The sequence below is a fragment of the Triticum aestivum genome, chromosome 5B, assembly GCF_018294505.1.
Source record: "Triticum aestivum cultivar Chinese Spring chromosome 5B, IWGSC CS RefSeq v2.1, whole genome shotgun sequence".
NCBI lineage: Eukaryota > Viridiplantae > Streptophyta > Magnoliopsida > Poales > Poaceae > Triticum > Triticum aestivum.
The window spans coordinates 441,894,429-441,921,012 of record NC_057807.1 but is presented as its reverse complement, the minus strand read 5'-3'; the positions used below and the strand labels follow the sequence as shown (position 1 = coordinate 441,921,012).

Genomic DNA, 26,584 nt, shown 5'->3' with positions numbered 1-26,584 from the left:
TACTCTTGGGAACCCACTTGACCATGGTCGTAGGTGCTTCTTCAAATGAAGCAATCTCTTCTTGAAGCTTGTCCTTGCCTTTTTAGCTTGTGGTCTTGTGGTGGAAGATCATCTTGAGCTTGTGTTCCCTTGAAAGAAGTGGGATCATACTTCTCTTGTTGAGGAACAAACTTCGTCTTGGAGTATTAATCTTATTCCCACTCAACTCCATTGGCATTGAACTTTCGTTCAGAACCAACACCTTGATTCTTCCGGTGCCTTCCTTGCTTGCGTACAATTTCCTCAAATTGCTTACTTCCGGCAAGACTCTTGTAAACACCTTTCTCTATAATTCCCTTCAATAAGCTATTTTCTTGCTCAAGTGTAACTTGGCTAAGATAATCATTAGTGGAATCAAGTGAACTACTAGAAGCAACAATATTGGATTTAACATTGTTATTGTTACTACTAGAATAAGAATCTTTCTTCCTCTTATTGCTGGATTTTACTTGTGGCACAAAAGTAGGCAAGAGTGAATGCTTGGCAATGTAAGAAGAACTCTTCTTTCGAAGATCATCATTGATTACTTTTAGAAACACATGCTCTCGCTCTAAATTTAGCTTCTCAAAGCGTAGCTTCTCATGAGTTCTTAGGAGCTCTCTATGATCCTCTAGAGTTGTTTCATGAGCTAACTTAAGAGTGTTTAGTTCTTTAGTTAGATGCTCAATCTCCTTCTTATCATTGTCATTCATTTCATCTTGATTAGCATGATTGCTAGCAAGTTTATCGTGGTTTTCATCACTAGAGTTGTCAACAAGTAAATCATCATCACCTAACAAATCATCTTCATCACTATTGAAATCAACGTGCTCGGGGTGTGATACCTTAGGGCCTTTAGCCATGAAGCATCTTCCAATTCCTTCATTTGGTGAGTCAAATATGTCGTAGGAGTTGGATGACACAAGTGCAAGATCGGCAACACCTTCATCTTGAGTATATTTTGAGTCGGAGTGATAGCTTCTCTCGAAGTAGTTGTCGGAGTCGGAACCGGATACCCATTCACCAACGTGAGCTTGATGTCTTCGTCTTGTGTAGCTCTTTGATGACTTGTCCTTCCTTTCTGAATCCTTGCTTCTACGAGAGGTTCTTCGTTCATAACGATCATCTCTACTCCTTCTCTCTCTTGGAAGTGATTCATCTTTTCTACTTCTTCTTTTTGGCAAATCTTCTCTTTTCTTGTAGGGAGTCGTACACTCATTGGAATAGTGTCTAGGTCTTCCATAATTGTAGCAATTACTATCATGACTAGAAGATCTTTTGTCATTGTAGGATCTTGACTTGGAACTTCTCTCTTTGCTTCTCTTCTTGTAGAACTTGTTGAAGTTCTTCACCATTAAGCTCAATTCTTCATGAGACTTGCTTCTCACTTGATGTTGTAGGAGCATCACAAGAAGCTTTGTAAGCACCACTTGAATTTTTGTGGAGCTCTTCCTTATCCTTAAGTGACATCTCATGAGCAACAATCCTACCAATGACTTCTGTTGGCATTAGATATTTGTAGTTGGGCATCATTTGGATCAAGGTGCACATGGTATCATATTTTCCATCCAAGGCTCTTAGGATCTTCTTGATGATGAATTTGCCGGTCATCTCTTTGCTTCCTAAGCCGGCAATCTCATGTGTGATTAGAGCAAGCCTAAAGTACATCTCGGCGACTTCTTCATCATCCTTCATTTTGAACTTGTCAAGTTGACTTTGAAGCACATCCAATTTGGATTCCTTGACGGACTCGGTACCTTCGTGCATATCTACCAAAGTGTCCCAAATTTCCTTTGCATTCTCAAGGCGGCTGATTTTGTTGAATTCTTTGGGGCACAATCCATTTAAGAGGATATCACAAGCTTGAGCATTGTATTGCAACATCTTCATCTCTTCTGCTATCGCTTCATGATCCGGCTCTTTTCCATCCTCGAAGAAATCACCTTGCAAGCCAGTACGCACAACAACCCAAACCGTGGGGTTATGACCAGGAATATGCATTTTCATCTTATGCTTCCAACTAGCAAAGTTAGTACCATCAAATAAGGACCTCTACGGTGGTAATTTCCCTCGCTAGACGCCATACTCTCCTAGGTTGTGAAAGCAAGACTATGATCACCAAAGCTATGGAAATCAAGCAAATGGAGACCAAAGCTTTGATACCACTTGTAGGATCGAAAGTAGGTCTAGAGGGGGGTGATTAGACTACTTGACCAAATAAAAATCTATCATTTTACCAATTTTAGCTGTGGGCAGATTTTAGCAATTAGCACAAGTCAAACAATCAATCTACACATGCAATTCTAAGAGTGTAGCAGCGGAAAGTAAAATATTGCATATGAATGTAAAGGGAAGGGTTTGGAGAGTGTAAACGCAATGGAGACACATGGATTCGGCATGGTTCTGATAGGTTGTGCTATCATACATCCACGTTGATGGAGACTTCAACCCACGAAGGGTAACGGCTACGCGAGTCCACGGAGGGTTCCACCCACGAAGGTTCCACAAAGAAGAGACCTTGTCTATCCCACCATGGCCATTGTCCATGAAGGACTTGCCTCACTCGGATAGATCTTCACGAAGTAGGCGATCTCCTTGCCCTTACAAACTTCTTGGTTCAACTCCACAATCTTGTTGGAGGCTCCCAAGCGACACCTAACCAATCTAGGAGACACCACTCTCCAAAAGGTAATACATGGTGTGTTGATGATGAACTCCTTGCTCTTGTGCTTCAAATGATAGTCTCCCCAACACTAAACTCCCTCACACATATTTAGATATGGTGGAAAGATGATTTGAGTGGAAAGCAACTTGTGGAAGGCTATAAATCAAGATTCTTGTGGTAGGAATGGAATATCTTGATCTCAACACATGAGTAGGTGGTTCTCTCTCAAAAAATGTATGCTGGAAGTGTAGGCACGTTCTGATGGCTCTCTCGCAAATGGAGATGGGGTGGAGGGGTATATATAGCCTCCACACAAAATCTAACCATTACACACATTTGACCCAACTCGGTCAGACCGAATAGAAGAACTCGGTGATACTGATTTAGTTCAAAATGTGAACGTTAGGAATCTCGGTGGGACCGACTGGAACAACTCGGTGGGACCGATGTGCTAGGGCTTAGGGCAAACATCAACTCGGTGGCGCCGATTGCATCAACTCGCTGAGACCAAAGTGAGGCAATAAGCAACAGAGCGAATGTCAAGGCAACTCGGTGAGACCGAAATAAATGCAACAAGTCACAGGGAGTTTGCAAGGCCATCTCGGCGAGACCGAGATCCGTATCAATGTGACCAAACTGTTAGGGTTTCTGGCAGTGGCTATATCATATGAGCTCGATGGCTCCGGATAGGATGTTTCAATGGGGCCGAGTTTGACTTTTGAATTTTGGACTTATTTGAAATGAAAAAGTGGTTGACGGCTTTGGGGCAATATCACTAAGCACTTTGAGCAAGCAAGTCATTTAGCAACACCTCATCCCCTTTTAATAGTATTGGCTTTCCTATGGACTCAATGTGATTTTGGATCACTAAAAGTAAAATGAAGAGTCTTGAGCTTTTGCCAATATGTGTCCTTAGCATTTTGAGGGGTCCACATTTCTAGTCCATGCCATGCCATTCATTGAACTTTCTGAAATATCAAACTTGAATGAATATTAGTTCAATGAGCTATATGTTGTTATGAATTACCAAATTACCCGAGGATTAGTTGCACTTTCACCCACCTATATGTCAGGTGCCTAAAACTTTATTTTGCATTGGTCGATTTCCCTGAGCCGTCAGATTTCAGACAACTGTCGGACGGATTTTTTCCCCTTCATGGAATGGTTTCTGGATACAATGTGAAATATCTCGTGATTTTTCTTCTCCTCCTGTCCCCTTCTCTGGCAAGGTCACGTCTGAGCTCTCACTGGACATAGAGTTATCGACTGAGCTTGGGCGATGTCCAATCTGAGGTGGAGCCAAAACAATATGCGCCCACCTACACCTGCCAAAACCTCTAACTCTCATCTACCTGTGACGCCCACTCTAGGTTTGCTCCTGGCTCGGCACCGACGTCCTGGCGCCTCGCTTTTGCTTGGCATGACACCCCTGCCTTCGGCCTCATGCGGTGCCTCTATGCTCCAGAAATCGGCTGACACAACTCTAAATTTGAGGCAAATGAGGATTAGCAAAACGGTTTTATTTTTCACTCTTTCTTTTCTTAGTGTTCAATCATTTTTTTTCTTTGTGCATGTGAGAGAGATGGGCATGCAACACGACGGACATGACATACAATTCATATTCGACATGTCAAGTAATGATTAATCTCCAACATTGTTGTTTTGTTGTTTGAACGAAATGAGTACAACCGAGACATATACATGCAAGTTATATGAAATATGTGTGTACTTAATGTTCTCTAAAAGTTAGAGTGGAGATGCGCTTTTCTAGGCATGCAATGGCCACCTAGTTGACTGCAGCTTGTTCCTTGAGGTCTTCAAATACCTGACATGTCTCAACATATCGATACATTTTCTATGATTCATACTCCAATACAATCAATTATATACACGTTGGCCATATTTTTGACTTGTATTGGACTAACATACAAATCCAGCGCCAGTCTCAATTTTGCGTCCAAGAAAAGTCATTTTTGGATGTTTTGTGTCGGGAGAGAGCCAGGGGAACAAACAACTGCCCTAGTGGGCCCCACAAGGAACAGGAGCTCCCTAAAGGTGTTGATACGTCTCAAATGTATCTACAATTTTTTATTATTTAATGCTATTATAATATTATCTATATATATATACTTTTACCTTTAAAGAGGAAAATAAAATATAAATTAAAAATAAAATAAATAAGTTTTCTAAGTAAGAATAAGTTAGTGGCATTTGTATTACACTTTAAAAAGAAAGAAATGAAAGAAAAAACAAAAAAATGAAATATAAACTAATACAAAATAAAAGTATGAAGTTTTGTAGGAACAATGAATTAGTGACATTCGTACTACCCTTTACGAAGTAAGAAAATGAAAAATAACCAAAAACAAACACTGTTAAAATTTGCACACAATTTAGAACAAAACTACACATTTTTATAATATGCAAAAATAAGCATATAATAGCGGAGTTTTTGCAACAACAAAAATTGGTAAGAAGGAATTAATTAGTGGCATTGTTATTACCCGTAAAGAAAAAAATACAAACTAAAACGAAACCAAATTAAAGAAGTTTTTAAGGAAGAATGAATTAGTGACATTTATATTACCCTTTATGAATAAGGAATATAAAATAAATCTAAAAAAGTCAAAATAATGAACTTTTCTTAGAAAGAATGAATAAGAATTTTTTTGCACAAAATATAGAAAAGTGTGCTTTTCAATTAATATTTTTTGCAAGAATAAACAGTGCCAAAAAACTTGAAAATGAATAATACTAATATAAAATTAAAATAATAATATTTATCAGGAACAATTAATTAGTGGAATTGGTATTGCTCTTTAAGAATAAAATAAAATAGAAATACAAATTGAAAAACATGCAGACAACTTTGAACTGAATTTGCACTTTTTGCACTATGTAAAGAATAATAATATAAGTGTCCACTTTTCACACATATTGTATATGTATTTGGGTGTATAGATTTACACTCATCCAACATTCCAAAAATACCCACAAAATAATAATAATAAATTAATTAATAAAGAAAACGAAAAAGGAAAAGAAAAACCTCATAAAAACAAAGGAAAGAGGGAAGTGCTAAGTCGCACATGTAATGGGGCTCGACCCTTTAAGGAATTGACTGGCCAAAAATAGTGGTCAATTAATTATTCCCAGGGACGTCCCTGGACTTTTGAAAAGAGGGTCGCAGGGGGGAGCTTCTACAGGGTCCGGCTTGACAGGGCCTTGGCCTCGGCTAGTTGGACAGCTCGTTTCCCTTTGGCCACTTTACAGCACTTAGACGGAGCCACTTCGGATCATGGGCCGATCCTGCTGACATTTGAAGGCACACAACATGGCCCAAGGAAGGAGAATATATTCAGATATGAAACGATGTGGGAATCACATGAGTCCTGGAGGGAGAAGATAACTGATAGCTGGAGCACTCTCGCACCGGGATATGGAGTAGGAGATTTTCGGGACAAGCTTCTGAGAATTGGCAAGGATTTATCAACAGGGAGTAGAGATACATTTGGGAATGTCCGAAAGGAGATGAAGCAGATCAAGGCGCAGTTGGAACAGCTTCGGGGTGATCCAGCTCGCACCGGCCCTACGCATGTCGAGCTAAAGCTCAATGAGAGGCTTGTGGAGCTCCTACACAGGGAAGAACTCATGTGGCACCAGAGATCCCGGATAGAATGGCTGACGGCGGGCGACAGGAACACCAGATTTTTTCATATGCGTGCGAGCTTGCGGCGCAAGAAGAATATGATACGTGCTTTATCAAACTCCCTCGGCATCATTACAGAGGATCCGGCAGAGTTGAGGTCAATGGTTCATGATTTTTACAAGTCTTTATATACTTCAGAGGGAGTGAGCGGCATGGAGGAAGTCTTACAGCATGTACCCCGTAAGGTAACACAGGAGATGAATGATGCATTGTGTGCTACATATACTAATGAGGAGGTTAAATTGGCACTTTTTTAGATGTTCCCGACTAAAGCTCCGGGGTCCGACGGATTTCCGGCCCATTTTTACCAGAGACATTGGGATCTTTGTGGGGAAGAAGTGACGGAAGTGGTTTTGCGCATCATCAGAGGAGACGAGAGCCCTGAGGGGATTAATGACACGGTCTTAGTGTTGATCCCAAAGGTAGCAAGTCCGACTCTCTTATCCCAATTCAGGCCAATAAGTCTTTGCAATGTTTTATATAAAATTGCCTCGAAGGTTGTTGCTAACAGGTTGAAGTTAATTCTGCCTGACATTATCTCTGAAGAACAATCTGCCTTTGTGCCTGGGAGATTAATCACAGACAATATTATTTGTGCCTACGAATGCCTGCATTTTATGAAGAGGAATAAGTCTAAGAAGAATGGACTTTGTGCCCTCAAGCTTGACATGATGAAAGCATATGATAGGGTTGAGTGGGCATACCGACATGCGATCATGCTTAAGTTGGGTTTCTCCCCAGCTTGGACTGACATTGTGATGGGCATGGTTAAAATAGTATCTTTCTCAGTACTGTTCAATGGAGAAAAGTTGGATCAATTCAAACCCTCGAGAGGTATACGACGGGAAGATCCCATTTCCCCTTACCTATTCTAATTGGCAGCGGAGGGCCTTTCGTGCCTTTTAAAATCTAGTTCTCAGTCATCGGTACTTGGCGGTGTGAAGGTGGCACCCACAGCTCCTGTGGTGAATCACCTTCTCTTTGCAGATGACAGCCTGTTGCTTTTTAAGTCTAGTGTGGAGGGAGCAAATGCGGTGTCAAACCTGCTTCGTACTTATTGTGATGCATCCGGCCAAAGAATTAACACGGAAAAGTCTTCAATTTTTTTCAGTAAAGGATGCTCTGAGATCTTGAGGAACCAGGTCAAAAACATTCTACAAGTCCACAATGAATCTCTGAGTGAGAAATATTTGGGTATGCCTACATCAGTTGGCCAGTCAAAGAATGGCACATTCCATTATCTTCGGGATAGAGTGTGGGAAAAGGTGAAGGGTTGGATGCAGAAACTACTGTCAGCAGCAGGCAAGGAGGTGTTGATAAAGTCGGTTGCACAAGCCATACCGGTTTTTTCTATGTCTTGCTTCCGATTACCGAGAGGTCTATGTGACAATGTAACCTCAATCATACGGCAATTTTGGTGGGGATCTAAACATGGAAAGAGGAAACCTGCCTGGGTTTCTTGGGACGTCATGACAAACCCCAAAAACTTGGGTGGTCTCGGCTTTAAGGACATAGAAGTTTTTAATCTTGCTCTACTAAGCAGACAGGCATGGAGGTGCCTGACAGAGACGCGCTCGTTGAGTTCTCGCATCCTAAAAGCAGCTTACTACCCAACTTCGTCCATCTTCGAGGCAGAGTTGGGTTCGAACCCTTCCCAGATATGGAGATCTATTGTAGATGGGAGAGAAGTGTTGAAACTTGGAGCGATCATGCGGATAGGGGACGGGCGCTTAACCAATATTTGGCAACACAATTGGATACCCCGTTCGGGTATGATGAGGCCGATCACATCCTTGATCCATGACCCTCCAGAGACAGTAGAAGATTTAATTGATGCATCGACCGCTTCTTGGAGGGAAGAACTGATCAGACAAGTTTTTGTTCCAGTGGATGCCGAGGCCATTCTGAGGATTCCCCTATGCACTCGTCAGGTCGACGACTTCTGGGCGTGGTCCAAGGATCCGAGAGGTCGGTTCTCCGTCAGGACTGCATACAATATGGTATACCGTATAAAGAGTGGAAGAGAAGCATGGCTTGAGGAAGGAGAACATACTTCCAATATCCAGGGGTTAAAGAAGAGCTGGACTGCCCTATGGAAGTTAAAAGTGCTGTCAAAGCTGAAAGTTTTTACATGGAGATTGGCCCAGCACTCGCTTCCAACGGGTGATCTATTGCAGCATCGCAACATGGCCACCACAGATGTGTGTGGAGTGTGCGGGGCGCAGGATAGTTGGCGTCACTCACTAATGGATTGCGCTCTGTCCAGGAGCATTTGGGCTTTGTTGAAGGAAGAGATGGTGCAACATATGGCGATGAACCGAGGTACTGATGCAAAGGAGTGGCTCTTCTCCATGTTCGATTAGATGCCCAGCGACGAGCTTGTAACAATGATCGTTACTCTTTGGGCGATCTGGTCTTCACGGAGGAAGTTGATACACGAGGGAATTTTTCAAACACCATTCTCCACCCACGGTTTCATATCGAATTACCTGTCGGAGATTCGGTTCATGGAGAAACCTGCGACGGACAGGCAAGCACCAACTCCTAGAATGACGGCCTGGATCCCTCCCCCAGAACATCACATGAAAATCAATGTCGACGCAGCGGTTGCCAGACATGGGGGCTTCAGGACAGCAACGGCAGTTTGTCGCGATGGCAGTGGGGATCTTCAAGGGGCGTCAGTGATCCGTTTCAATAACATCGATGATCCTGAAACGCTGGAGACTTTGGCAATACGTGAAGCTCTGGCTCTCGCAGATGACCTGCTCTTCCACGGGATTTCAGTGGCGTCGGATTGCAAGAAGGTTGTTGATGTGATCAAGCAAGGCACGGGTGCACAATATGGGGCAGTGGTTCATGAAATCATAGACCATTCTAGAGTTTTTTCTTCGTGTTTAATTAGTCATGAATTTAGAACCTCGAATGTTGAGGCTCACAAACTAGCAAAGCATGCATTATCCCTGGGTTTTGGCTGCCATGTCTGGTTAGGTCATCCAGGAAATTTGGATTTCGTCCCTGTAAGCATTGTGACGGGTGAATAAAAGCTTTGCGAGTTTGTCTCAAAAAAAAATATTCCCAATTATCTCAATTTTTTTATTCCCATGTCAAAACAAGGGGAGCTCCTATTTCACGCACATTGCGTCAAATAGGCTTGAACGCACGTACTAACTCCGACTGAGCCGGCACAATTTTGTGCAACGGTGCGATGAAAAAACTTAGGAAAAAAATGAACTCACAAACCCGAGAACTCTGCAGATTGATGGTGCGTAGCCACTTTCCCGTCAGAAGTACTCCCTCAGAAATACTTGTCGAAGAAATGGATGTATCTAGACGTATTTAATACTAGATACGTTCATTTTTATCCATCTCCGCGACAAGTAATTTCGGACGGAGGGAGTACTACATATTATGTGAGCAATGAGCAGTGTTGAATTTTAAGAATTGATTGAAGTGTTAAATCCGAACACTTTCAAATAAATATTGGATATTTCTTTGAAGTTTTGAAGAACAAAAGATATAAGGGGAATAACCTTTGAAAATCCAAAAATGTTTGAACAACTCGAATAAATTTTGAAATTTCAAATTTTTTGTAAGCGTAAACTTTTCTTAAAGCACAAGCATTTTTTGAATTTTGAGAATAAAATATTGAAACTGAGAACATTTTTAAAATCCCAAACAAATTTTGAAAATTCGATTATTTTAATACGTAGAAAATGTATTAAAATAGGTCTTTTTCAATTTTTCTTCCATTTAAAAAATATTTCCACGTATTTAATTTTTTTTAGCGATTCCCGAATTTCTTCATCATTTTCCAATTATTATTTTTTTCTGAAAAAATAGAAAATGTTCGTGTTTTGAAAAAGTTAACTTTTTCTTAAATTGTGACCTAAAATTTGGAATCGCCAATATTTTTGAAATTTCTATTTTTGTTTAAATTTTTTTAGTTGGAAACATTTTTGTATTTCCGGATAATATTTTCATATTATTATTTTCGAATTTCCTAACAATGTTTTTTGAAAAGAAGCGAACAATTTTTGAAATTCTATATTTTTACATTTTTCATGAAAAAATGAAGATTCGAATGTTTTCTTAAATTCGGAAAGTGCAAACATTTTGAAAAATCTGGAAATTATCTGAAAAAAATGCAGAAATTAAAACATCAAAATGGTCCGGCTCAGTTAGGGCGTCCCTGTGTGATGCGCCGGCAGCTCGCCAGTCAGTGGCGAATAGGGGTTTGCGAAAACAAGAGACACCATAAACAGAAGAAAAAAAAAAGCCACAAACAGAAGAGAAAAGCGCAGCACAAATCTCAGAGCAAATATCAACGACGAAGAAATTGACTGATCCAAATTGAAAATCCAGTTGACTGACATATAGCTAAAGTGCTAATGAAAATGCCACGACATAGCTGCCACTTATTTTGCTGCAATTTTTGCATCTTCGTTGTCAAACAGTACTACGTCTATCTACATTCTCAATCATGGTGACCCAGATCGAGACGGGCCAAATCCAGCCACATCTTAGCGCCCAGCATCTCCGGCGCCAGACTTCTCCACGTCGGTGGCCGCTGCCGCCTTCTCATCAGCCGCAGCGTCGTCCACCTCCTCGTGCGCGACGTCGTACGTGGCGTGCAGGCCGACGAGCACGTAGTAGAGCAACATGACGGCGGTGCACACGCCGAAGCGGACGAACGCCGAAGCGCCGAGAGAGCCCATGAGGAAGATGTTCGTCGCGATGGACAGCGAAGGCAGCCACGGCACGAGCGGCACGCCCCACTTCGTGGGCACGCGTGCCACCGGCACCAGCAGCTGGACCCCGAGCGTCGCCGCGGCCCACGCCGGCACCAGCACGGCGTAGCCTGTCCACCGCTCCGGCGCCGCGCCCCAGCACGCCGCGATGCCACCCGACGACCCGACGATCGCCAGCACGAGTGCCGCGAGTAGCCGCCCGTGCGCCCGGCTCGTCACGCCCCTCGCGTGGTACCGGCGGACAAGGAGCGCGGTGGCTATCATGACGAAGATGAAGAGCGTGCTGATGGAGAGGAGGCTGGCGAGCACGTCGAGGCTGGAGAAGAACGCGACGCAGGCGCTGGCGCCGGTGATGAGCGCCGTGGCGTGAATGGGCGTGCCGGTCTTCGGGTGCACCAGCGCGAACACCGGCGGGATGATGTGGCTCCGGGCGATGTGCGTCGCGTACCGCGCGTTCCCCAGCGCCCCGACCAGCAGCACCGTCGTCATCCCCTTGAGCGCGCCCACGGCCACCACGTACTGCATCCACCGCATCCCTACCGCGCCAAACGCCACCGAGTACGCCGCGCTCCGGTCGATCGCCGTGTACGGCTGCATCATGGTCAGAGTCAGCGCCATCGTGCAGTAGATGGCCGTGATCACCGACATGGACCCGATCAGACCCAGCGGGATGTCCTTGGACGGGTTCTTGGTCTCCTCCGCCATGTTGGCGATGCTGTCGAAGCCGCCGTACGCGAAGTAAACGACCGCCGCCGACCGGAACACGCCCGGCACGCCGTACGGCACGAACGGGGTCAGGTTGCTCGGCTTCGCATGGACGAACCCGGCCACGATGATGAACGCTATCACGAGCAGGTGCACCGTTGACGCCACCCAGTTGAAGCGGGAGCTGCCCTTGGTGCTCAGCATGGCCATGATCGCCGTGGCCAATATCACCGCCGACGCGATGGGGTCCAGCTCGTTGTACCCGTCGCCGAGCGACGGCACCTGCACGCGGAGCGCGCTCACCGGCCTGTTGACGAGCGACGCGAGGTAGGACGTCCAGGCGCGCGCCACGGCGGCCGTGCCGATGACGGTCTCGAGGATGAGGTTGGCGGCCGCGACAAAGGCCGCCACGTCGCCCAGCTCGACGCGGAGGTACGCGAAGGAGCCGCCGGCCACGGGGATCTCGACGGCGAACTCGGCGTAGATGAGCACGGAGAGCATCGCGGAGAGGCCGGCCACGACGTAGGACAGCACGACAGCGGGCCCCGCGTGGTCGCGGGCCTCCTGGCCGGTGAGCACGAAGATGCCGGCGCCGAGGTGGCAGCCGAAGCCGAGCCACGTGAGGTCCCACCAGGTGAGGCAGCGGCGCATCTCGTTCTCGCTCCGGCGCCGCATCGCGCCGAGCTCCGCGGCGTCGGTGGAGCGGCCGGCGAGGAGGCGGTCCCTGAGGCGCGCGGGCGTCGCGGCCAGCGCGCCCCGGTACGCGCCCCAGCTCGCGAACGACGGCTCCGGGAAGAAGTCGTCCTTCCGCCACCGCCAGTAGCCCCTCGCCGCGGGCGCTGGCTTGTCTTGCGGCGCTCCCACGGGCTCCATGGCCTGGAGCTTTGGGTCAGACACAGCTTCACTCTGCTTGTCCGCGCACGGGTGCAGGACAAGTTACTCCGAGCCGTCGTCTCGAGAGGTTAACTGATTGCAGACAGAACAAACAGCCCCGTTGTCTTCTTCCTTTGGTCGCCGACTCGCCATCGTTGTGGACTAGCTGTCCGTCCGTCCTATCTTTATGGTGCACCAGGAATCACTTACCAAGCACGACTTTGTTTTTCTTGGAAAATCAAGCACGAATCTTGCTCTGACGATTGGCGAGAAAACAAAGGGATGCCAGGATGCGATCTTGTGGACACAACTGCTGCATACAGTACAAGACACAGGTTACATCTGTTCGTCAAACATCGCACTAAGCAGCAGCGGGGCCAGGATTCCCATACGCCTCAGGCAGACCCTTGTAGCAACAGTAGCCATAGACCATAGTGCGAAACAGTAGACACAGTCTCACACTCACATAGCAACATACATTTCCTAATCGCATTACTTATAATTTGTCTAAGTTATATAAGTCGCAACGACAAATGTTCCAGACTGTATGTTTAAATTTAGCTTTGCAGACATTTATCTACCCCTTCGCCTCTAAATAAATTGAACCACCAAAATGTCATATATTTAGAAACATATGAAGTACTGTATAAGATTATAAGAGTTAACTATATTCTTTTCTTCCTCTCAAGGTTAATCTAGATAAGTACAGTATATAGCTAAATAGAAGCAACAGCCAAATTAGATTTATATCTCAACTCAGTACATGTAATTAACAGTTACTTCCTCTGTAAACTATTATAAGAGAGTTTAGTGATTAAATGCTCTTATATTAGTTTACAGAGGGAGTATTATTATTAATGAAGTTACTACTTAGAAATTGGTGCATCAAAGAGACGTAGATTGGCTGTTTGTATCTACCTTAAGAAATGATCTTCCCGGAGAGTTCACATCACGGCGGCCTTCTGCGCGCGGAAAGCCGGGGACGGCAAAAAGAGGCCGCCGTCGAGTGGCCAGGTTGAAATTAGCACTCCCAGCCTCTGGCAGTGTGCTCTGCTGGTACTATTTTGTTGAGGACGGCGGCATGGCGATAGGCGGCAGGCGGCCACGGGATGCGTCCTAGACCTAGAGTAAAGGCTCCCGTATAGCAGCGACACGCACGCAACACCGGTCGATCTGATCAATCGATTGCATGGCAAAAGAAGCGCGCAGAGGCAAAGCCACGGTGTTACATGGGCTGGGCTTCCTTAGGCCTTGTTTGGCTGATGGAGATTCAATCCCCTAGTGGATTCAATCCACGCAGGGGTTTGGTGACACCCACCCCGTCACCCAATCCCCATTATTTCCTTTCCTTCTAATCCCTGCCACTTTAGATTCATTCGGTTAATCCCCAAAATCCCTAATCCTACAAATTCATAATGTGAGAGGGGAAGGAAGATGAGGGGATGGTAGGGGCGTTGGATCTTACCGGCGAGATGGTCGCCATACGGAGAGGTGAGGGCCGCCGCCGCCGCCTCGAGGTTACTGCGCCGCCACCATCGCTGCCATCGAATCGCGGCAGAGACAAGGGTCGAGCGAAGGACTCCATTTTTTGTCTGTACCGTTTCGTTCGTCGGGCAGGGTTTGGTTCCACGGGATGCGAGGAGAGGTTTTTTTCCCAGTGAAAACCCTGTGGTTTCGGAGGGAATAGGCCGGGGTTCGACCTCCGCCGGGTTTAACCGAACACACCTGTATGACTGACCGGGATCCAACCCCCGCAGGGGTGAAACCCACGTGGATCGGGGGGGGGGGGGGGGGGGGGGGGGGGTTGACGCAAATCCCGGTGGGACTGGGGATAAACAAACAAGGCCTTAGTATGTTGATCACGCATGGGCTAATTGAGATAATTACTCCCGGCCATTAGCACAGGAACACTAGTAAACTAGATCCTCCTAAAAAAACTACTCCTTCCGTTCCGAATTACTTGTCGCAGAAATGGATGTATCTAGAACTCCGAACGGAGGGAGTAGTAAACTAGATGATACCTCGCACGTGTTGTTGCGGGAATATGTACAACATATTTCAGTAACATTCATTGTATGAAACATGGATATTTGAAGTAATGATATAAAAGCTAAAACTAAAAATACATGTGATTTGTTGTGTTTGATTATTGTATTGTTTAAATAAAGTGAAAATTTTCATATATGTTTACTCGTTGAGGTGGGTCTTTTTCATGCATTTGCATTATGAGATGGCATACATGCATATTGAGAGAAATATGTTAGTGGGGTGGGCCATTTTCATGCATGTTGTGGGGTGAGATGGCATGCTTGCATGTCGAGAGAAATAGGTTAATGTGGCTGACTATTTAGATATAGAAGATTTTTCTAAAAAAGGAGCGCAGTATCTTATTACCCTTTCTAAAAAAAACCGTAGTACCCCAGTGCCCGCTGGAAGTTATTGCCGTGTTGGGCGTGCTACCGGTCGTCTACGCCCATTCAAAAATAATGTGTTCATCATAGGTTGAATCTGAGCGCATCTCGAATAGCAACCCGCAAATTTTCTCCCGCATCCATCTGTGGATAGGGGGACCAGTCCATGGACACGGATATGGGAGTATTACATCCCAACATTGTTTTCCCCTTTAACCGCCCACTGATGCTCAATCAGATATTCCTTCAGCTGCTCGTGAGTTGGTCGATGCCGAATTTGTCGATGCATTTGAATAAACTCTTTAAATGTGGCTGGATTCTGGTCTGGAAGTTGGATAGGATCATCCATTTTCTCAAATCAGCGATCGTGCCATATGCAAGCATCCGGAGTGCGCCCGTGCACTTCTGGTAACCAGAGAACCCAAAATTGTTCCCACGGCGTCCTTATTCAGGATGAAGTAGTCATCATAGGACCGGACACCATGGTACAAAGATCGAAGACAGTCTTGCGCATCCAAAACTACAGCGAAAATGGTCAGCGAAGAGTGCATTGGGGACAAAGTAGTAGGCGATCAGTGTCAAATGGTTGCGTGCCCTATTGCAGTTGAGCACTCGATCAACCTTAATGAGCCCTTGAAATTGAGAACATGCTCCTCCGCACGCTCTACGTTTTCAAGGAACGCCTGCATCATTGTCGTCTCATCAGAGTATTCCTCCTCATCTGGCGAGCCATCGGACGACTCAACATACTACTCGTATATGTATTCCAAATCGGAATCCATTGCTAGAAAGAAGAAGGGAAAACTATTTTTAGCTTCGGCGATTCATCGAGCAGTTGTTGGGCATGGTGTGTATATAGCAGTAGCGGATGGTACCTCGCGGGGAGGTCGGAGGACAGGGGTTGAACGACAACGGAGGAGAAGCGGGGTGGAGCCCTGCTGGAGCGCTAGAGGTGACGAATACGTAGAGTTCCGGCAAGGGTGTGGCGTGGCGGCCGGGGTGGTGGAGCAGCGACGAAGGCAAGGGAGAAAGAAGGAAGAAGAGAAAATGAGGAGGATGGAGGTGCGGGGTCCAGGAAGGGTTTTGGGTGGGTCGGGGGTGTCGGAGTCCTACCTGTCTGGTTTTCGGACTCCCCCAAAGCTCCCCCATGGTTGTCTCCGTTTTGCGGGATAAAACGCGTCCGGACCGCCCCATGGATCGACACAGGCCTGCGTTGTATGGCTTCGGCAGTCCGGACGAGAGCGGTTTGCGGGTCTGCCTTGGAAATGCCCTAAGAACGTAGTTTGCCTCCTGCCATTCATACCGACTTTGCCTTTCTAAAATAAAAGATAATCCTATAGGTCCGTGCGATACAATGGGAGTAAACGCCATTCTCATTGTTCTCCTCGTGCGGTATGGGTGCCAGCGGCTCAAGGCTGGCTTCTGCCCTATGGCAAGGGCTTTAGCAGAACCATGCGGCGGGAGCCAAGCTAAAGGATGTAGCCCAGGCTACCATCGTGCACTCAAATCATATGCTTAACAAATTTTAGCACAAAATGATATTCGTTAAAGTTGTGGAAAAAACGATGCTCCAAATTTGAGCACGAAATGACATTCGTGGAAGGCGTCGCCGTGAGAACTTTCTAACGGTGGGGACTGTTTGGGTTCATTGGCAGGTGTAGATGGCGTGCCACTTTTCCTCCAGGGGCATTTGCTCCCAGGGAATCTCTAGATCTGGGTCTTCCGGATCAGGTGATGGCAATGACTCTAGTGTCGTTCTCCCTCCCGAGGGCATTGTTTTGGAGTAGATTATTACTCGAGGGGCCATGAGGTGGAGCGGTGTTGCATCTACCGCATTGAAGACATTGGGTCTCGGCGGTGTGACGTAATGGAGTCTCAGTGTTGGACGCGCGTAGGCTGGTGGCGTTGTCTGGCGTCGTGGTGATGTCGACGACAGTTGGGTCTGGCAAGGTCAATGCGATGCCCCCCCCCCCCCCCCCAGAAGATTGGACGACGGAAAGTGGCGGCACGGGATCTTGCAGCGGGCGCATGCGATGCACGTTGTGGGTCTGCTAGACCGATTGATGCTCTCGGCTCGCAGCGGCGGCGACTTCGTGAAGCCACCAGATTAGATGGTGTGCGTTAGTGCGGTCAAGGCACATCGTCAAACATGTAGGTGTGCGACATAGGTCGTTAGAGTGATGACTTTAAATTGGTTCTTGTATTTATTTTATTATCAATTTTTGTTGAATAATTTAATAAAAATTATTGTGTGCATCGTTTCGATGCAGGGGGGTGGGGTGGGGGGGGGACTATTCCTTTGTTTTATTTGTTGTAGCGGCTGTGTTTGGCTTTCTCGTACTACGTACACTGACGTGTCAGGCCGGCTATTGATGCAGTCACAAAGCTTAATTAGCTGTGTTCCTGTGGGACACATAGGAAGTGAGCTTATCAACTTAATATAAAAGGAGTGTATGTTACAGAGCTTAAGACAAAAGTGAGTTCAGCGGTACGAGGAAAAGTCACAAATGTGGGTGTGCCGCAAAGGCTCTCGTGTGTGTGTATCCATTGATCTTAGGGCGAAGCCAACATTCATCTCTCATGACGTAGCTCTTGTATCTTCACCATTGTTCTGTACTACGTAGATCTTGACTCTTCTGCCGGCCGCCTGTCCCCATGCGACACGCTTTTCCATTATTTTTCCCCGGCGATTGCTATCATGTTGACTGACATGGCTGGCAGGTTTCACTCAGCTCCATGCGTGGCAGGTTTGCTCAGCTGCGCCGGTCTCTCCTGGAATCTTGGGTGTTGGGCCCGCTCCATCTATATAGGCAAAAAGTCTGACGTGACATGGTAATTAAGAGGATAGTGGTGAGTGTGGTGACTCAAAAAAGAAACAATGACAAACGCGCGAACCTAGGCAAAACACTTAAATGAAAGAAGCCAACAAATGCATGAAGAAATTTAGTTGATATAAATCATTAAGGGAAAGATGCTTAGCTACAACAAGTTAAGTACCTATGCATTGAAGGCTTTAGTTGCTAAACGTTTTAATATGCTTAGCACCTCATATAAGCACCGGTGCATTGAAGGAGGTCTGGGTGGAGGCCACATGCATGTGCATGAGTTTAATCGGGAAAAGGTAATTAAGGGCTATCATAACCTAGTTCAAGTCGAACCTGTTGGCTGGCTCGAATTGGCGGGGGCGGTGGCTCAACCTTCAGGTGATTTGTTTCTATTTAGGGCGTGTTTGGTTGCCTGCATGAGGCCCAACCAGGCCCGCGCGGGAAGAAAACGGCTTGTTTGGTTGGCTGTATACACTGTTCGGCCTGCATGACACGATGTTTAAAGCACTCCTGAGCCTGGCTCCCTGGAAACGCTCGAATCGTCTGTTTCTCCATAGGCAGGCCAAAGCGGTGCACGTGGGCGGCGGCGGCTGCATGCGTGCGACCACGCTCGAGAAGCCGCGTTGCTTCCCGAAGCGCCGACAGTTATTAGCCTCACCGCCCCCTCTCCCCACTCTCCCAACTCTCACCGACGGCGGCGGATTGGAGGAGAGCAAGAAGACCACCAGACTCCATCACCGGCGAGCGGATCATCACCTGGCCCGCGGCAAATGGCGGTAAGCACTTTTATGTTTGTCATGCACTGCTTTTTCACGTTTGATCCGGCGGTAGATTCGATCCACGGCGGAGAGGGGAATGTGGAACAGAGGTAGATAGGCATGGAAATTCATACTAGTTCATACTTGTTCATGCAAGATCAGAATAGAGGTAGATGCGGATGGAGTAGAAGGGGGATTGGGGGTAGACAACAGACACTGGCTAACCGCGGCGGCCGTTGAGGCACGAGGAGCGGGGGTCGAGTGGCTGTCCTTCATCTTCTTGTCAATCGCCGTGCGGGGCGGTAGGTCGTCGTTGTCCTCGGCGGAGTCGAGGTCGATCTGCCAGGTACGACGGCCTGCTCTAGCGCCCTCACTGGCATATGCACCGGTTCTTCCTACTCCTTAGGCTCCCCACCGATGACCGCCGGCGGCACGATTGCCGTCTCCCAGTACACTGCGACACGGCGATCATTAGGAGCCCAGTAGTTCTTTTACTTGGACCACCTCTTCCTCTGTTTAGCATCGTCGGAGACGGCCTGATTCATGGCCCAGCGAATGATGCCGACTGCCATCGCGCCCTTCGCTGGGTTAGGAATCAGCGTATTCAACTCTTGTGCAGTGGCCCTCATCAGCACTGCATCAGATTCCTTCTGCATGTCAGGCATGGAGCCGAAGTTCAAGCACACCTCCATGGTGTTCTCAAACTTGGTGAGGTCACTAGCCGACCACCCGAGGAAGAAGGTCCTCCAGCCAATACCCCAAGGGAAGGGGGTGGCGTTGGAGCTCATGGGGATGGAGAGGAGCAGTGGCGGAGACAGCACCCGACGAGCCGGGGCTGCTGCCCGGGCTCCCATGGTGCATGTGCATGGAGCTATAGTAGTAAACAAATGGTTTCTTAACAGTTTATTTTGGCAAAATATAATTAACTTGGCATCACGTATATCTTGCCCAGGCTCTAAGTTTGAGCTGGTTCCGCCACTGAGAGGAGGAAGGTTGATAGTGAGAGAAGAGAGGGGGTGGGTAAGTAGTGGTGGTTGATACGTATCCAACGTATCTATAATTTTTGATTGCTCCATGCTACTTTATCTACTGTTTTGGACTATACTGGGCTTTATTTTCCACTTTTATATTATTTTTGGGACTAACCTACTAACCGGAGGCCCAACCCAGAATTGTTGTTTTTTTGCCTATTTCAGTGTTTCGAAGAAACGGAATATCAAACGGAGTCCAAACGGAATGAAACCTTCGGGAACGTGATTTTCTCACCGAACGTGATCCAGGAGACTTGGACCCTACTCCAAGAAGTGCCAGAGGCGGTCACGAGGGTGGAGGGCGCGCCCCCCTACCTCGTGGGCCCCATGTTGCTCCACCAACGTACTCCTTCCTCCTATATATGCCTACGTACCCCCGACAGATCAGAAGAGGAGCCAAAAACCTAATTCCACCTCCGCAACTTTCTGTATCCACGAGATCCCATCTTGGGGCCTGTTTCGGAGCTCCGCCGGAGGGGGCATCTACCATGGAGGGCTTCTACATCAACACCATAGCCCCTCTGATGAAGTGTGAGTAGTTTACTTCAGACCTTCGGGTCCATAGCTAGTAGCTAGATGGCTTCTTCTCTCTTTTTGGATCTCAATACAACGTTCTCCCCCTCTCTTGTGGAGAACTATTCGATGTAATATTCTTTTTGCGGTGTGTTTGTTGAGACCGATGAATTGTGGGTTTATGATCCAGTATTATCTATGGAAAATATTTGAATCTTCTCTGAATTCTTTTATGTATGATTGAGTTATCTTTGCAAGTCTCTTCGAATTATCCTTTTTGCTTTGGCCAACTGGATTGGTAGTTGTTGCAATGGGAAAAGTGCTTAGCTTTGGGTTCAATCTTGCGGTGTCCTTACCCAGTGGCAGAAAGGGTTGCAAGGCACGTATTGTATTGTTGCCATCGAGGATAACAAGATGGGCTTTTTTATCATATTGCATGACTTTATCCCTCTACATCATGTCATCTTGCTTAAGGCGTTACTCTATTTTTAACTTAATACTCTAGATGCATGCTTGATAGCGGTCGATGAGTGGAGTAACAGTAGTAGATGCAGAATTGTTTCGATCTACTTGTCTCGGACGTGATGCCTATATACATGATCATTGCCTAGATATGCTCATAACTATGCTCAATTCTGTCAATTGCTCAACAGTAATTTGTTCACCCACAGTAGAATATTTATGCTCTTGAGAGAAGCCACTAGTGAAACCTATGCCCCCCCGGGTCTATTCTCATCATATCAATCTCTATCGCTTTATTTACTTGCTTTGTTTTTACTTTGCCTTTTACTTTTCGCTTTGCATCTATCTATCAGAAATACCAAAAATATTATTTATCATCTCTATCAGATCTCACCCTCGTAAGTGACCGTGAAGGGATTGACAACCCCTAATCGCGTTGGTTGCGAGTAGCTATCGTTTTGTGTAGGTACGAGGGACTTGTGCGTGGTCTCCTACTGGATTGATACCTTGGTTCTCAAAAACTGAGGGAAATACTTATGCTACTTTACTGCATCATCCTCTCCTCTTCAGGGAAATCCAACGCAGTGCTCAAGAGGTAGCAAGAAGAATTTCTGGCGCTGTTGCCGGGGAGGCTCACGCAAGCAAGTCAACAATACCAAGTACCCATCACAATCCCTATCTCTCGCATTACATTATTTGCCTCTCGTTTTCCTCTCCCCCACTTCACCCTTGCCGTTTTATTCGCCCTCTCTTTCCCAATCTCCTCCTCTCTTTCCCGTTTGCCTTTTCCCCTTTGCCTTTTTGTTTGCTTGTGTGTTGGATTACTTGTTGCCATGGCGCAAGATAATACCAAATTGTGTGATTTCTCGAATACCAATAATAATGATTTCCTTAGTACTCCGATTGCTCCTCTTAATAATGACGAGTCTTGTGAAATCAATACCGCTTTGTTGAATCTTGTTATGAAAGATCAATTCGCCGGCCTTCCTAGTGAAGATGCCGCTACTCATCTAAACAATTTTGTTGATTTGTGTGATATGCAAAAGAAGAAAGGTACGGATAACAATATTGTCAAATTCAAGTTATTTCCGTTTTCACTTAGAGATCATACTAAAGTTTGGTTTTCATCTTTGCCTAAAAATAGTATTGATTCTTGGAACAAGTGCAAAGATGCTTTTATCTCTAAGTATTTTCCTCCCGCTAAGATTATCACTCTTAGGAACAATATCATGAATTTTAGACAACTTGATCATGAGCATGTTGCCCAATCTTGGGAAAGAATGAAATTAATGCTTCGCAATTGCCCTACTCATGGTTTGAATTTATGAATGATCATACAAAAAATTTATGCCGGATTGAATTTTGCTTCTAGAAATCTTTTAGATTCGGCCGTGGGAGGCACGTTTATGGAAATTACATTAGGAGATGCTACAAAATTACTTTATAACATTATGGCTAATTATTCTCAATGGCACACCAAAAGATCCTCTAGTAAAAAAGTGCATGCTATAGAAGAAATCAATGTTTTGAGTGAAAAGATGGATGAACTTATGAAGATGTTTGCTCCTAAAAATACTCCTCTTGATCCCAATGATATGCCTTTGTCTACCTTGCTTGAGAATAATAATGAATCTATGGATGTGAATTTTGTTGGTAGGAATAGTTTTGGAAACAACGCGTATAGAGGGAATTCTAATCCTAGGCCTTATCCTAGTAATCCTTCTAATAATTATGGAAATTCCTACAACAACTCTTATGGAAATTTTAATAAGATGCCCTCTGAATTTGAGAGTAGTGTTAAAGAGTTTATGAATTCACAAAAGAATTTTAATGCTTTGCTTGAAGAGAAATTGCTTAAAGTTGATGATTTGGCTAGGAACGTTGATAGAATTTCTCTTGAAATTGATTCTTTAAAACTTAGATCTATTCCTCCTAAGCACGATATCAATAAGTATCCCGATTATTGTCACTTCGGGGTTGCCGGATCATAACACATGATAGGTGACTATAGTCTTGCAAGATAGGATCAAGAACACACATATATTCATGAAAATATAATAGGTTCAGACCTGAAATCATGGCGCTCGGGCCCTAGTGACAAGCATTAAGCATAGCAAAGTCATAGCAACATCAATCTCAGAACATAGGGGATACTAGGGATCAAACCCTAACAAAACTAACTTGATTACATGGTAAATCTCATCCAACCCATCACCGTTCAGCAAGCCTACGATGGAATTACTCACGCATGGCGGTGAGTATCATGAAATTGGTGATGGAGGATGGTTGATGATGACGACAGCGACGAATCCCCCTCTCCGGAGCCCCGAACGGACTCCAGATCAGCCTTCCCGAGAGAGATTAGGGCTTGGCGGCGGCTCTGTGTCGTAAAACGCGATGAACCTTTCTCCTTTATTTTTTTTCCCCGAGACGGAATATATGGAGTTGGAGTTGAGGTCGGTGGAGGTCCAGGGGGCTGCCGAGATAGGAGGCCGCGCCCTAGGGGGGGGGGGCGCCCCCTGTCTCGTGGACAGGCCGTGGGTCCCCTGGCATTAATTCTTTCGCCAAAAATTCTTATTAATTCCAAAAAGTGCCTCCATGGATTTCCAGGACATTCCGAGAACTTTTCTTTTCTACACATAAAACAATATCATGGCAGTTCTGCTGAAAACAGCGTCAGTCCGGGTTAGTTTCATTCAAATCATGCAAGTTAGAGTCCAAAACAAGGGCGAAAGTGTTTGGAAAAGTAGATACGTTGGAGACGTATCAACTCCCCCAAGCTTAAACCTTTGCTTGTCCTCAAGCAATTCAGTTGATAAACTGAAAGTGATAAAGAAAAACTTTTACAAACTCTGTTTGCTCTTGTTGTTGTAAACATGAAAAGCCAGCATTCAAGTTTCAGCAAATATTATGAACTAACCATACTCACAATAACACTTAGCTCTCACAATCACTCATATCAATAGCATAATCAGCTAGCGAGCCATAATAATAAAACTCGGATGACAACACTTTCTCAAATAATTATAACATGATATAACAAAATGGTATCTCGCTAGCCCTTTCTGAGACCGCAAAACATAAATGCAGAGCACCTTTAAAGATCAAGGACTGACTAAACATTGTAATTCATGGTAAAAGAGATCCAGTCAAGCCATACCCAATATAAACCAATAGTAATGAATGCAAATGACAGTGTGCTCTCCAGCGGGTGCTTTTAATAAGAAGGGTGATGACTCAACATAAAAGTAAATAGATAAGCCCTTCGCAGAGGGAAGCAGGGATTTGTAGAGGTGCCAGAGCTCGATTTTAAAATAGAGATTGAATAACATTTTGAGTGGCATACTTTCACTGTCAACGCAACATCTATGAGATGGCTGTATCTTCCATACTACATGCATTATAGGCAGTTCCCAAATAGAATGGTAAAGGTTTATACTCCCCCAACCACCAACAAGCATCAATCCATGGCTTGCTCGAAACAACGAGTGCCTCCAACATACAACAGCCCTGGGGGAGTTTTGTTTAATTATTTTGATTTGCTTTGATCTTTTTGGATCATGGGACTGGGCATCCCGATTACCGGCCCTTTCTCGAGAATGAGGAGCGGAATCCACTCCTCGTGAGAATAACCCACCTAGCATGGAAGATATAGGCAGCCCTAGTTGTAACATGAGCTGCTCGAGCATACAAAACAGAATTTCATTTGAAGGTTTGGAGTTTGGCACATACAAATTTACTTGGAACGGCAGGTAGATACCGCATATAGGAAGGTATAGTGGACTCATATGGAACAACTTTGGGGTTTAAGGAGTTTGGATGCACAAGCAGTATTCCCGCTTAGTACAGGTGAAGGCTAGCAAAAGACTGGGAAGCGACCAACTGAGAGAGCGACAACAGTCATAAACATGCATTAAAATTAATTCACACCGAATACAAGCATGAGTAGGATATAATCCACCATGAACATAAATATCGTGAAGGCTATGTTGATTTGATTCAACTACATGCGTGAACATGTGCCAAGTCGAGTCACTCAATTCATTCAAAGGAGGATACCATCCCATCATATTAGTTCATAATCATTCTAATAGCACGTTGGCACGCAAGGTAAACCATTATAACTCATAGCTAATCAAGCATGGCACAAGTAACTATAATCTCTAAATGTCATTGCAAATATGTTTACTTCATAATAGCTGACTCAGGAACGATGAACTCATCATATTTACAAAAACAAGAGAGGTCGAGTTCATACCAGCTTTTCTCATCCCAATAAGTCCATCATATATCGTCATTATTGCCTTTCACTTGCACGACCGAATGATGTGTATAATAATAATAGTGCACGTGCATAAGCTGGAATCTGCAAGCATTCAACTCAAGAGAGAAGACAAGTAATATGGGCTCTAAATTAAATAAACAATCAAGCATATAAGAGCCACTAAGCATTTTCATTATGGTCTTCTCGACCCCCAAAGGAAAGAAAAGAAAATAAAACTATTTACACGGGAAAGCTCCCAACAAGTAAAAGAAGAACTAGAAATCTTTTTGGGTTTTCATTTTAATTCTACTACAAGCAAGGAAATTAAAGTAACTAATTTTTTGGTTTTTCTTAAGGTTTATCAAACACACAAGAAGAAAACTAGAAAAAGACATTTAAACTAGCATGTATAATACAATGAAAGAGTATGAGCACCGACGACTAGTGTAGGAACATGAGTGTAAAGTCGGTGAGAAATACGTACTCCCCCAAGCTTAGGCTTTTGGCCTAAGTTGGTTTAATACCAAGGACCACCGCTACTCTCTCCGGTGTAATGAGAGGTATAATCAGGATAATACTGGCCGGTCATTTCCGGATCCCACTGGACAGATGATGCACGATAAGGGTCCATCTCAGGTTCCGGCTCAGGTTCAGGTTCTGGAGTAAAAGCTTGAGCTCGATGATTGTTCACCGCTTCCAGTGTGACGAGAAATTTTTTTGCAAGTAAATCAAACAACAGAGGCGCAGGCAAAATAATAATCTCAACGTGTTTCTTGTTAAATCTAAGTTTATACAAAAGCATCTTTTCTTCGTTGTCAATAATAAACTTGTGTGCTACCATGCTCTTGTAATCTAAAATGTGAGGATGCAATTTTATCTCCTCCTCCTCAAGATGCCTAATGGGTATCTGAAAATGTTTAGCAAGACGTGCAACATAGATACCTCCAAATATGGGACCTTTTGTACGGTTCAGGGCTACTCGTTTAGCGACGACGACACCCATATTAAAAGTATTGTCCCCAAGCAAAGCATGTTGAAGAATAATAATATCAGGAACGCTCAAATTCCCACTATTTCCACGACCAATCAAGCATCTACTAGCAAGTATAGCAAAATAGCGTAAAACAGGAAAGTGTATGCTAGAGACCTTCGCCTCGAAGCCCTTCTTTGGCTCCTCTACAGCTATGGTGTTAACAAAGCCACCCACATCATCACGATGGGGTTCATCTAATTCTCCCTCATAAGGTATCCTACATACCGCGCAAAAATGACGTAAAGACATTTCTTTGAATTCATCATATAAATGGAATGATACTGCAGGCGGTGATTTCTTAGGATAATAATAAAAGTTTTGTACGAAAGTATTAGTAAGTAAGAGATACTGATCGATTCGGTCGTTGATGAAACTGGTGAGTCCTGCGGTCTCGATTAAAGCATAAAAGTCTTCATGGATTCCGGCTTCTTTCAAGAAATCCTCACATGGCCATTCGCACGACCGTACTTCCGCTAAGCGAGGAAGATTGTACTTGGCTTTTTCCTTTTCTTTGGCTTGTTTTTCCTAAGAGCTTTGACTAGGAGAGCCTTTAAAAAGCCTTCTTAACA

At 45.1% G+C, this 26,584-nt stretch overlaps 1 protein-coding gene across 2 annotated transcripts; it reads right to left on the bottom strand.

Moving 5' to 3' along the window:
- Positions 1 to 10,711: 10,711 nt before the first annotated feature.
- LOC123112332 (cationic amino acid transporter 5) lies at positions 10,712 to 13,872 on the bottom strand. 2 transcript variants are annotated; one of them, XM_044533291.1, is made up of 2 exons: positions 13,637 to 13,872; positions 10,712 to 13,031 (listed from the first exon to the last, which is right to left on the bottom strand). In XM_044533291.1, the coding sequence occupies exon 2, from the start codon at positions 12,716 to 12,718 to the stop codon at positions 10,913 to 10,915; it is 1,806 nt and encodes a 601-aa protein (XP_044389226.1). In that variant the 5' UTR covers positions 12,719 to 13,031; positions 13,637 to 13,872; the 3' UTR covers positions 10,712 to 10,912. The 2 variants fall into 2 exon arrangements, with proteins under 2 accessions (XP_044389226.1, XP_044389227.1); XM_044533292.1 differs by having other exon boundaries at positions 10,712 to 13,028.
- Between the last annotated feature and the right edge of the window lie 12,712 nt (positions 13,873 to 26,584).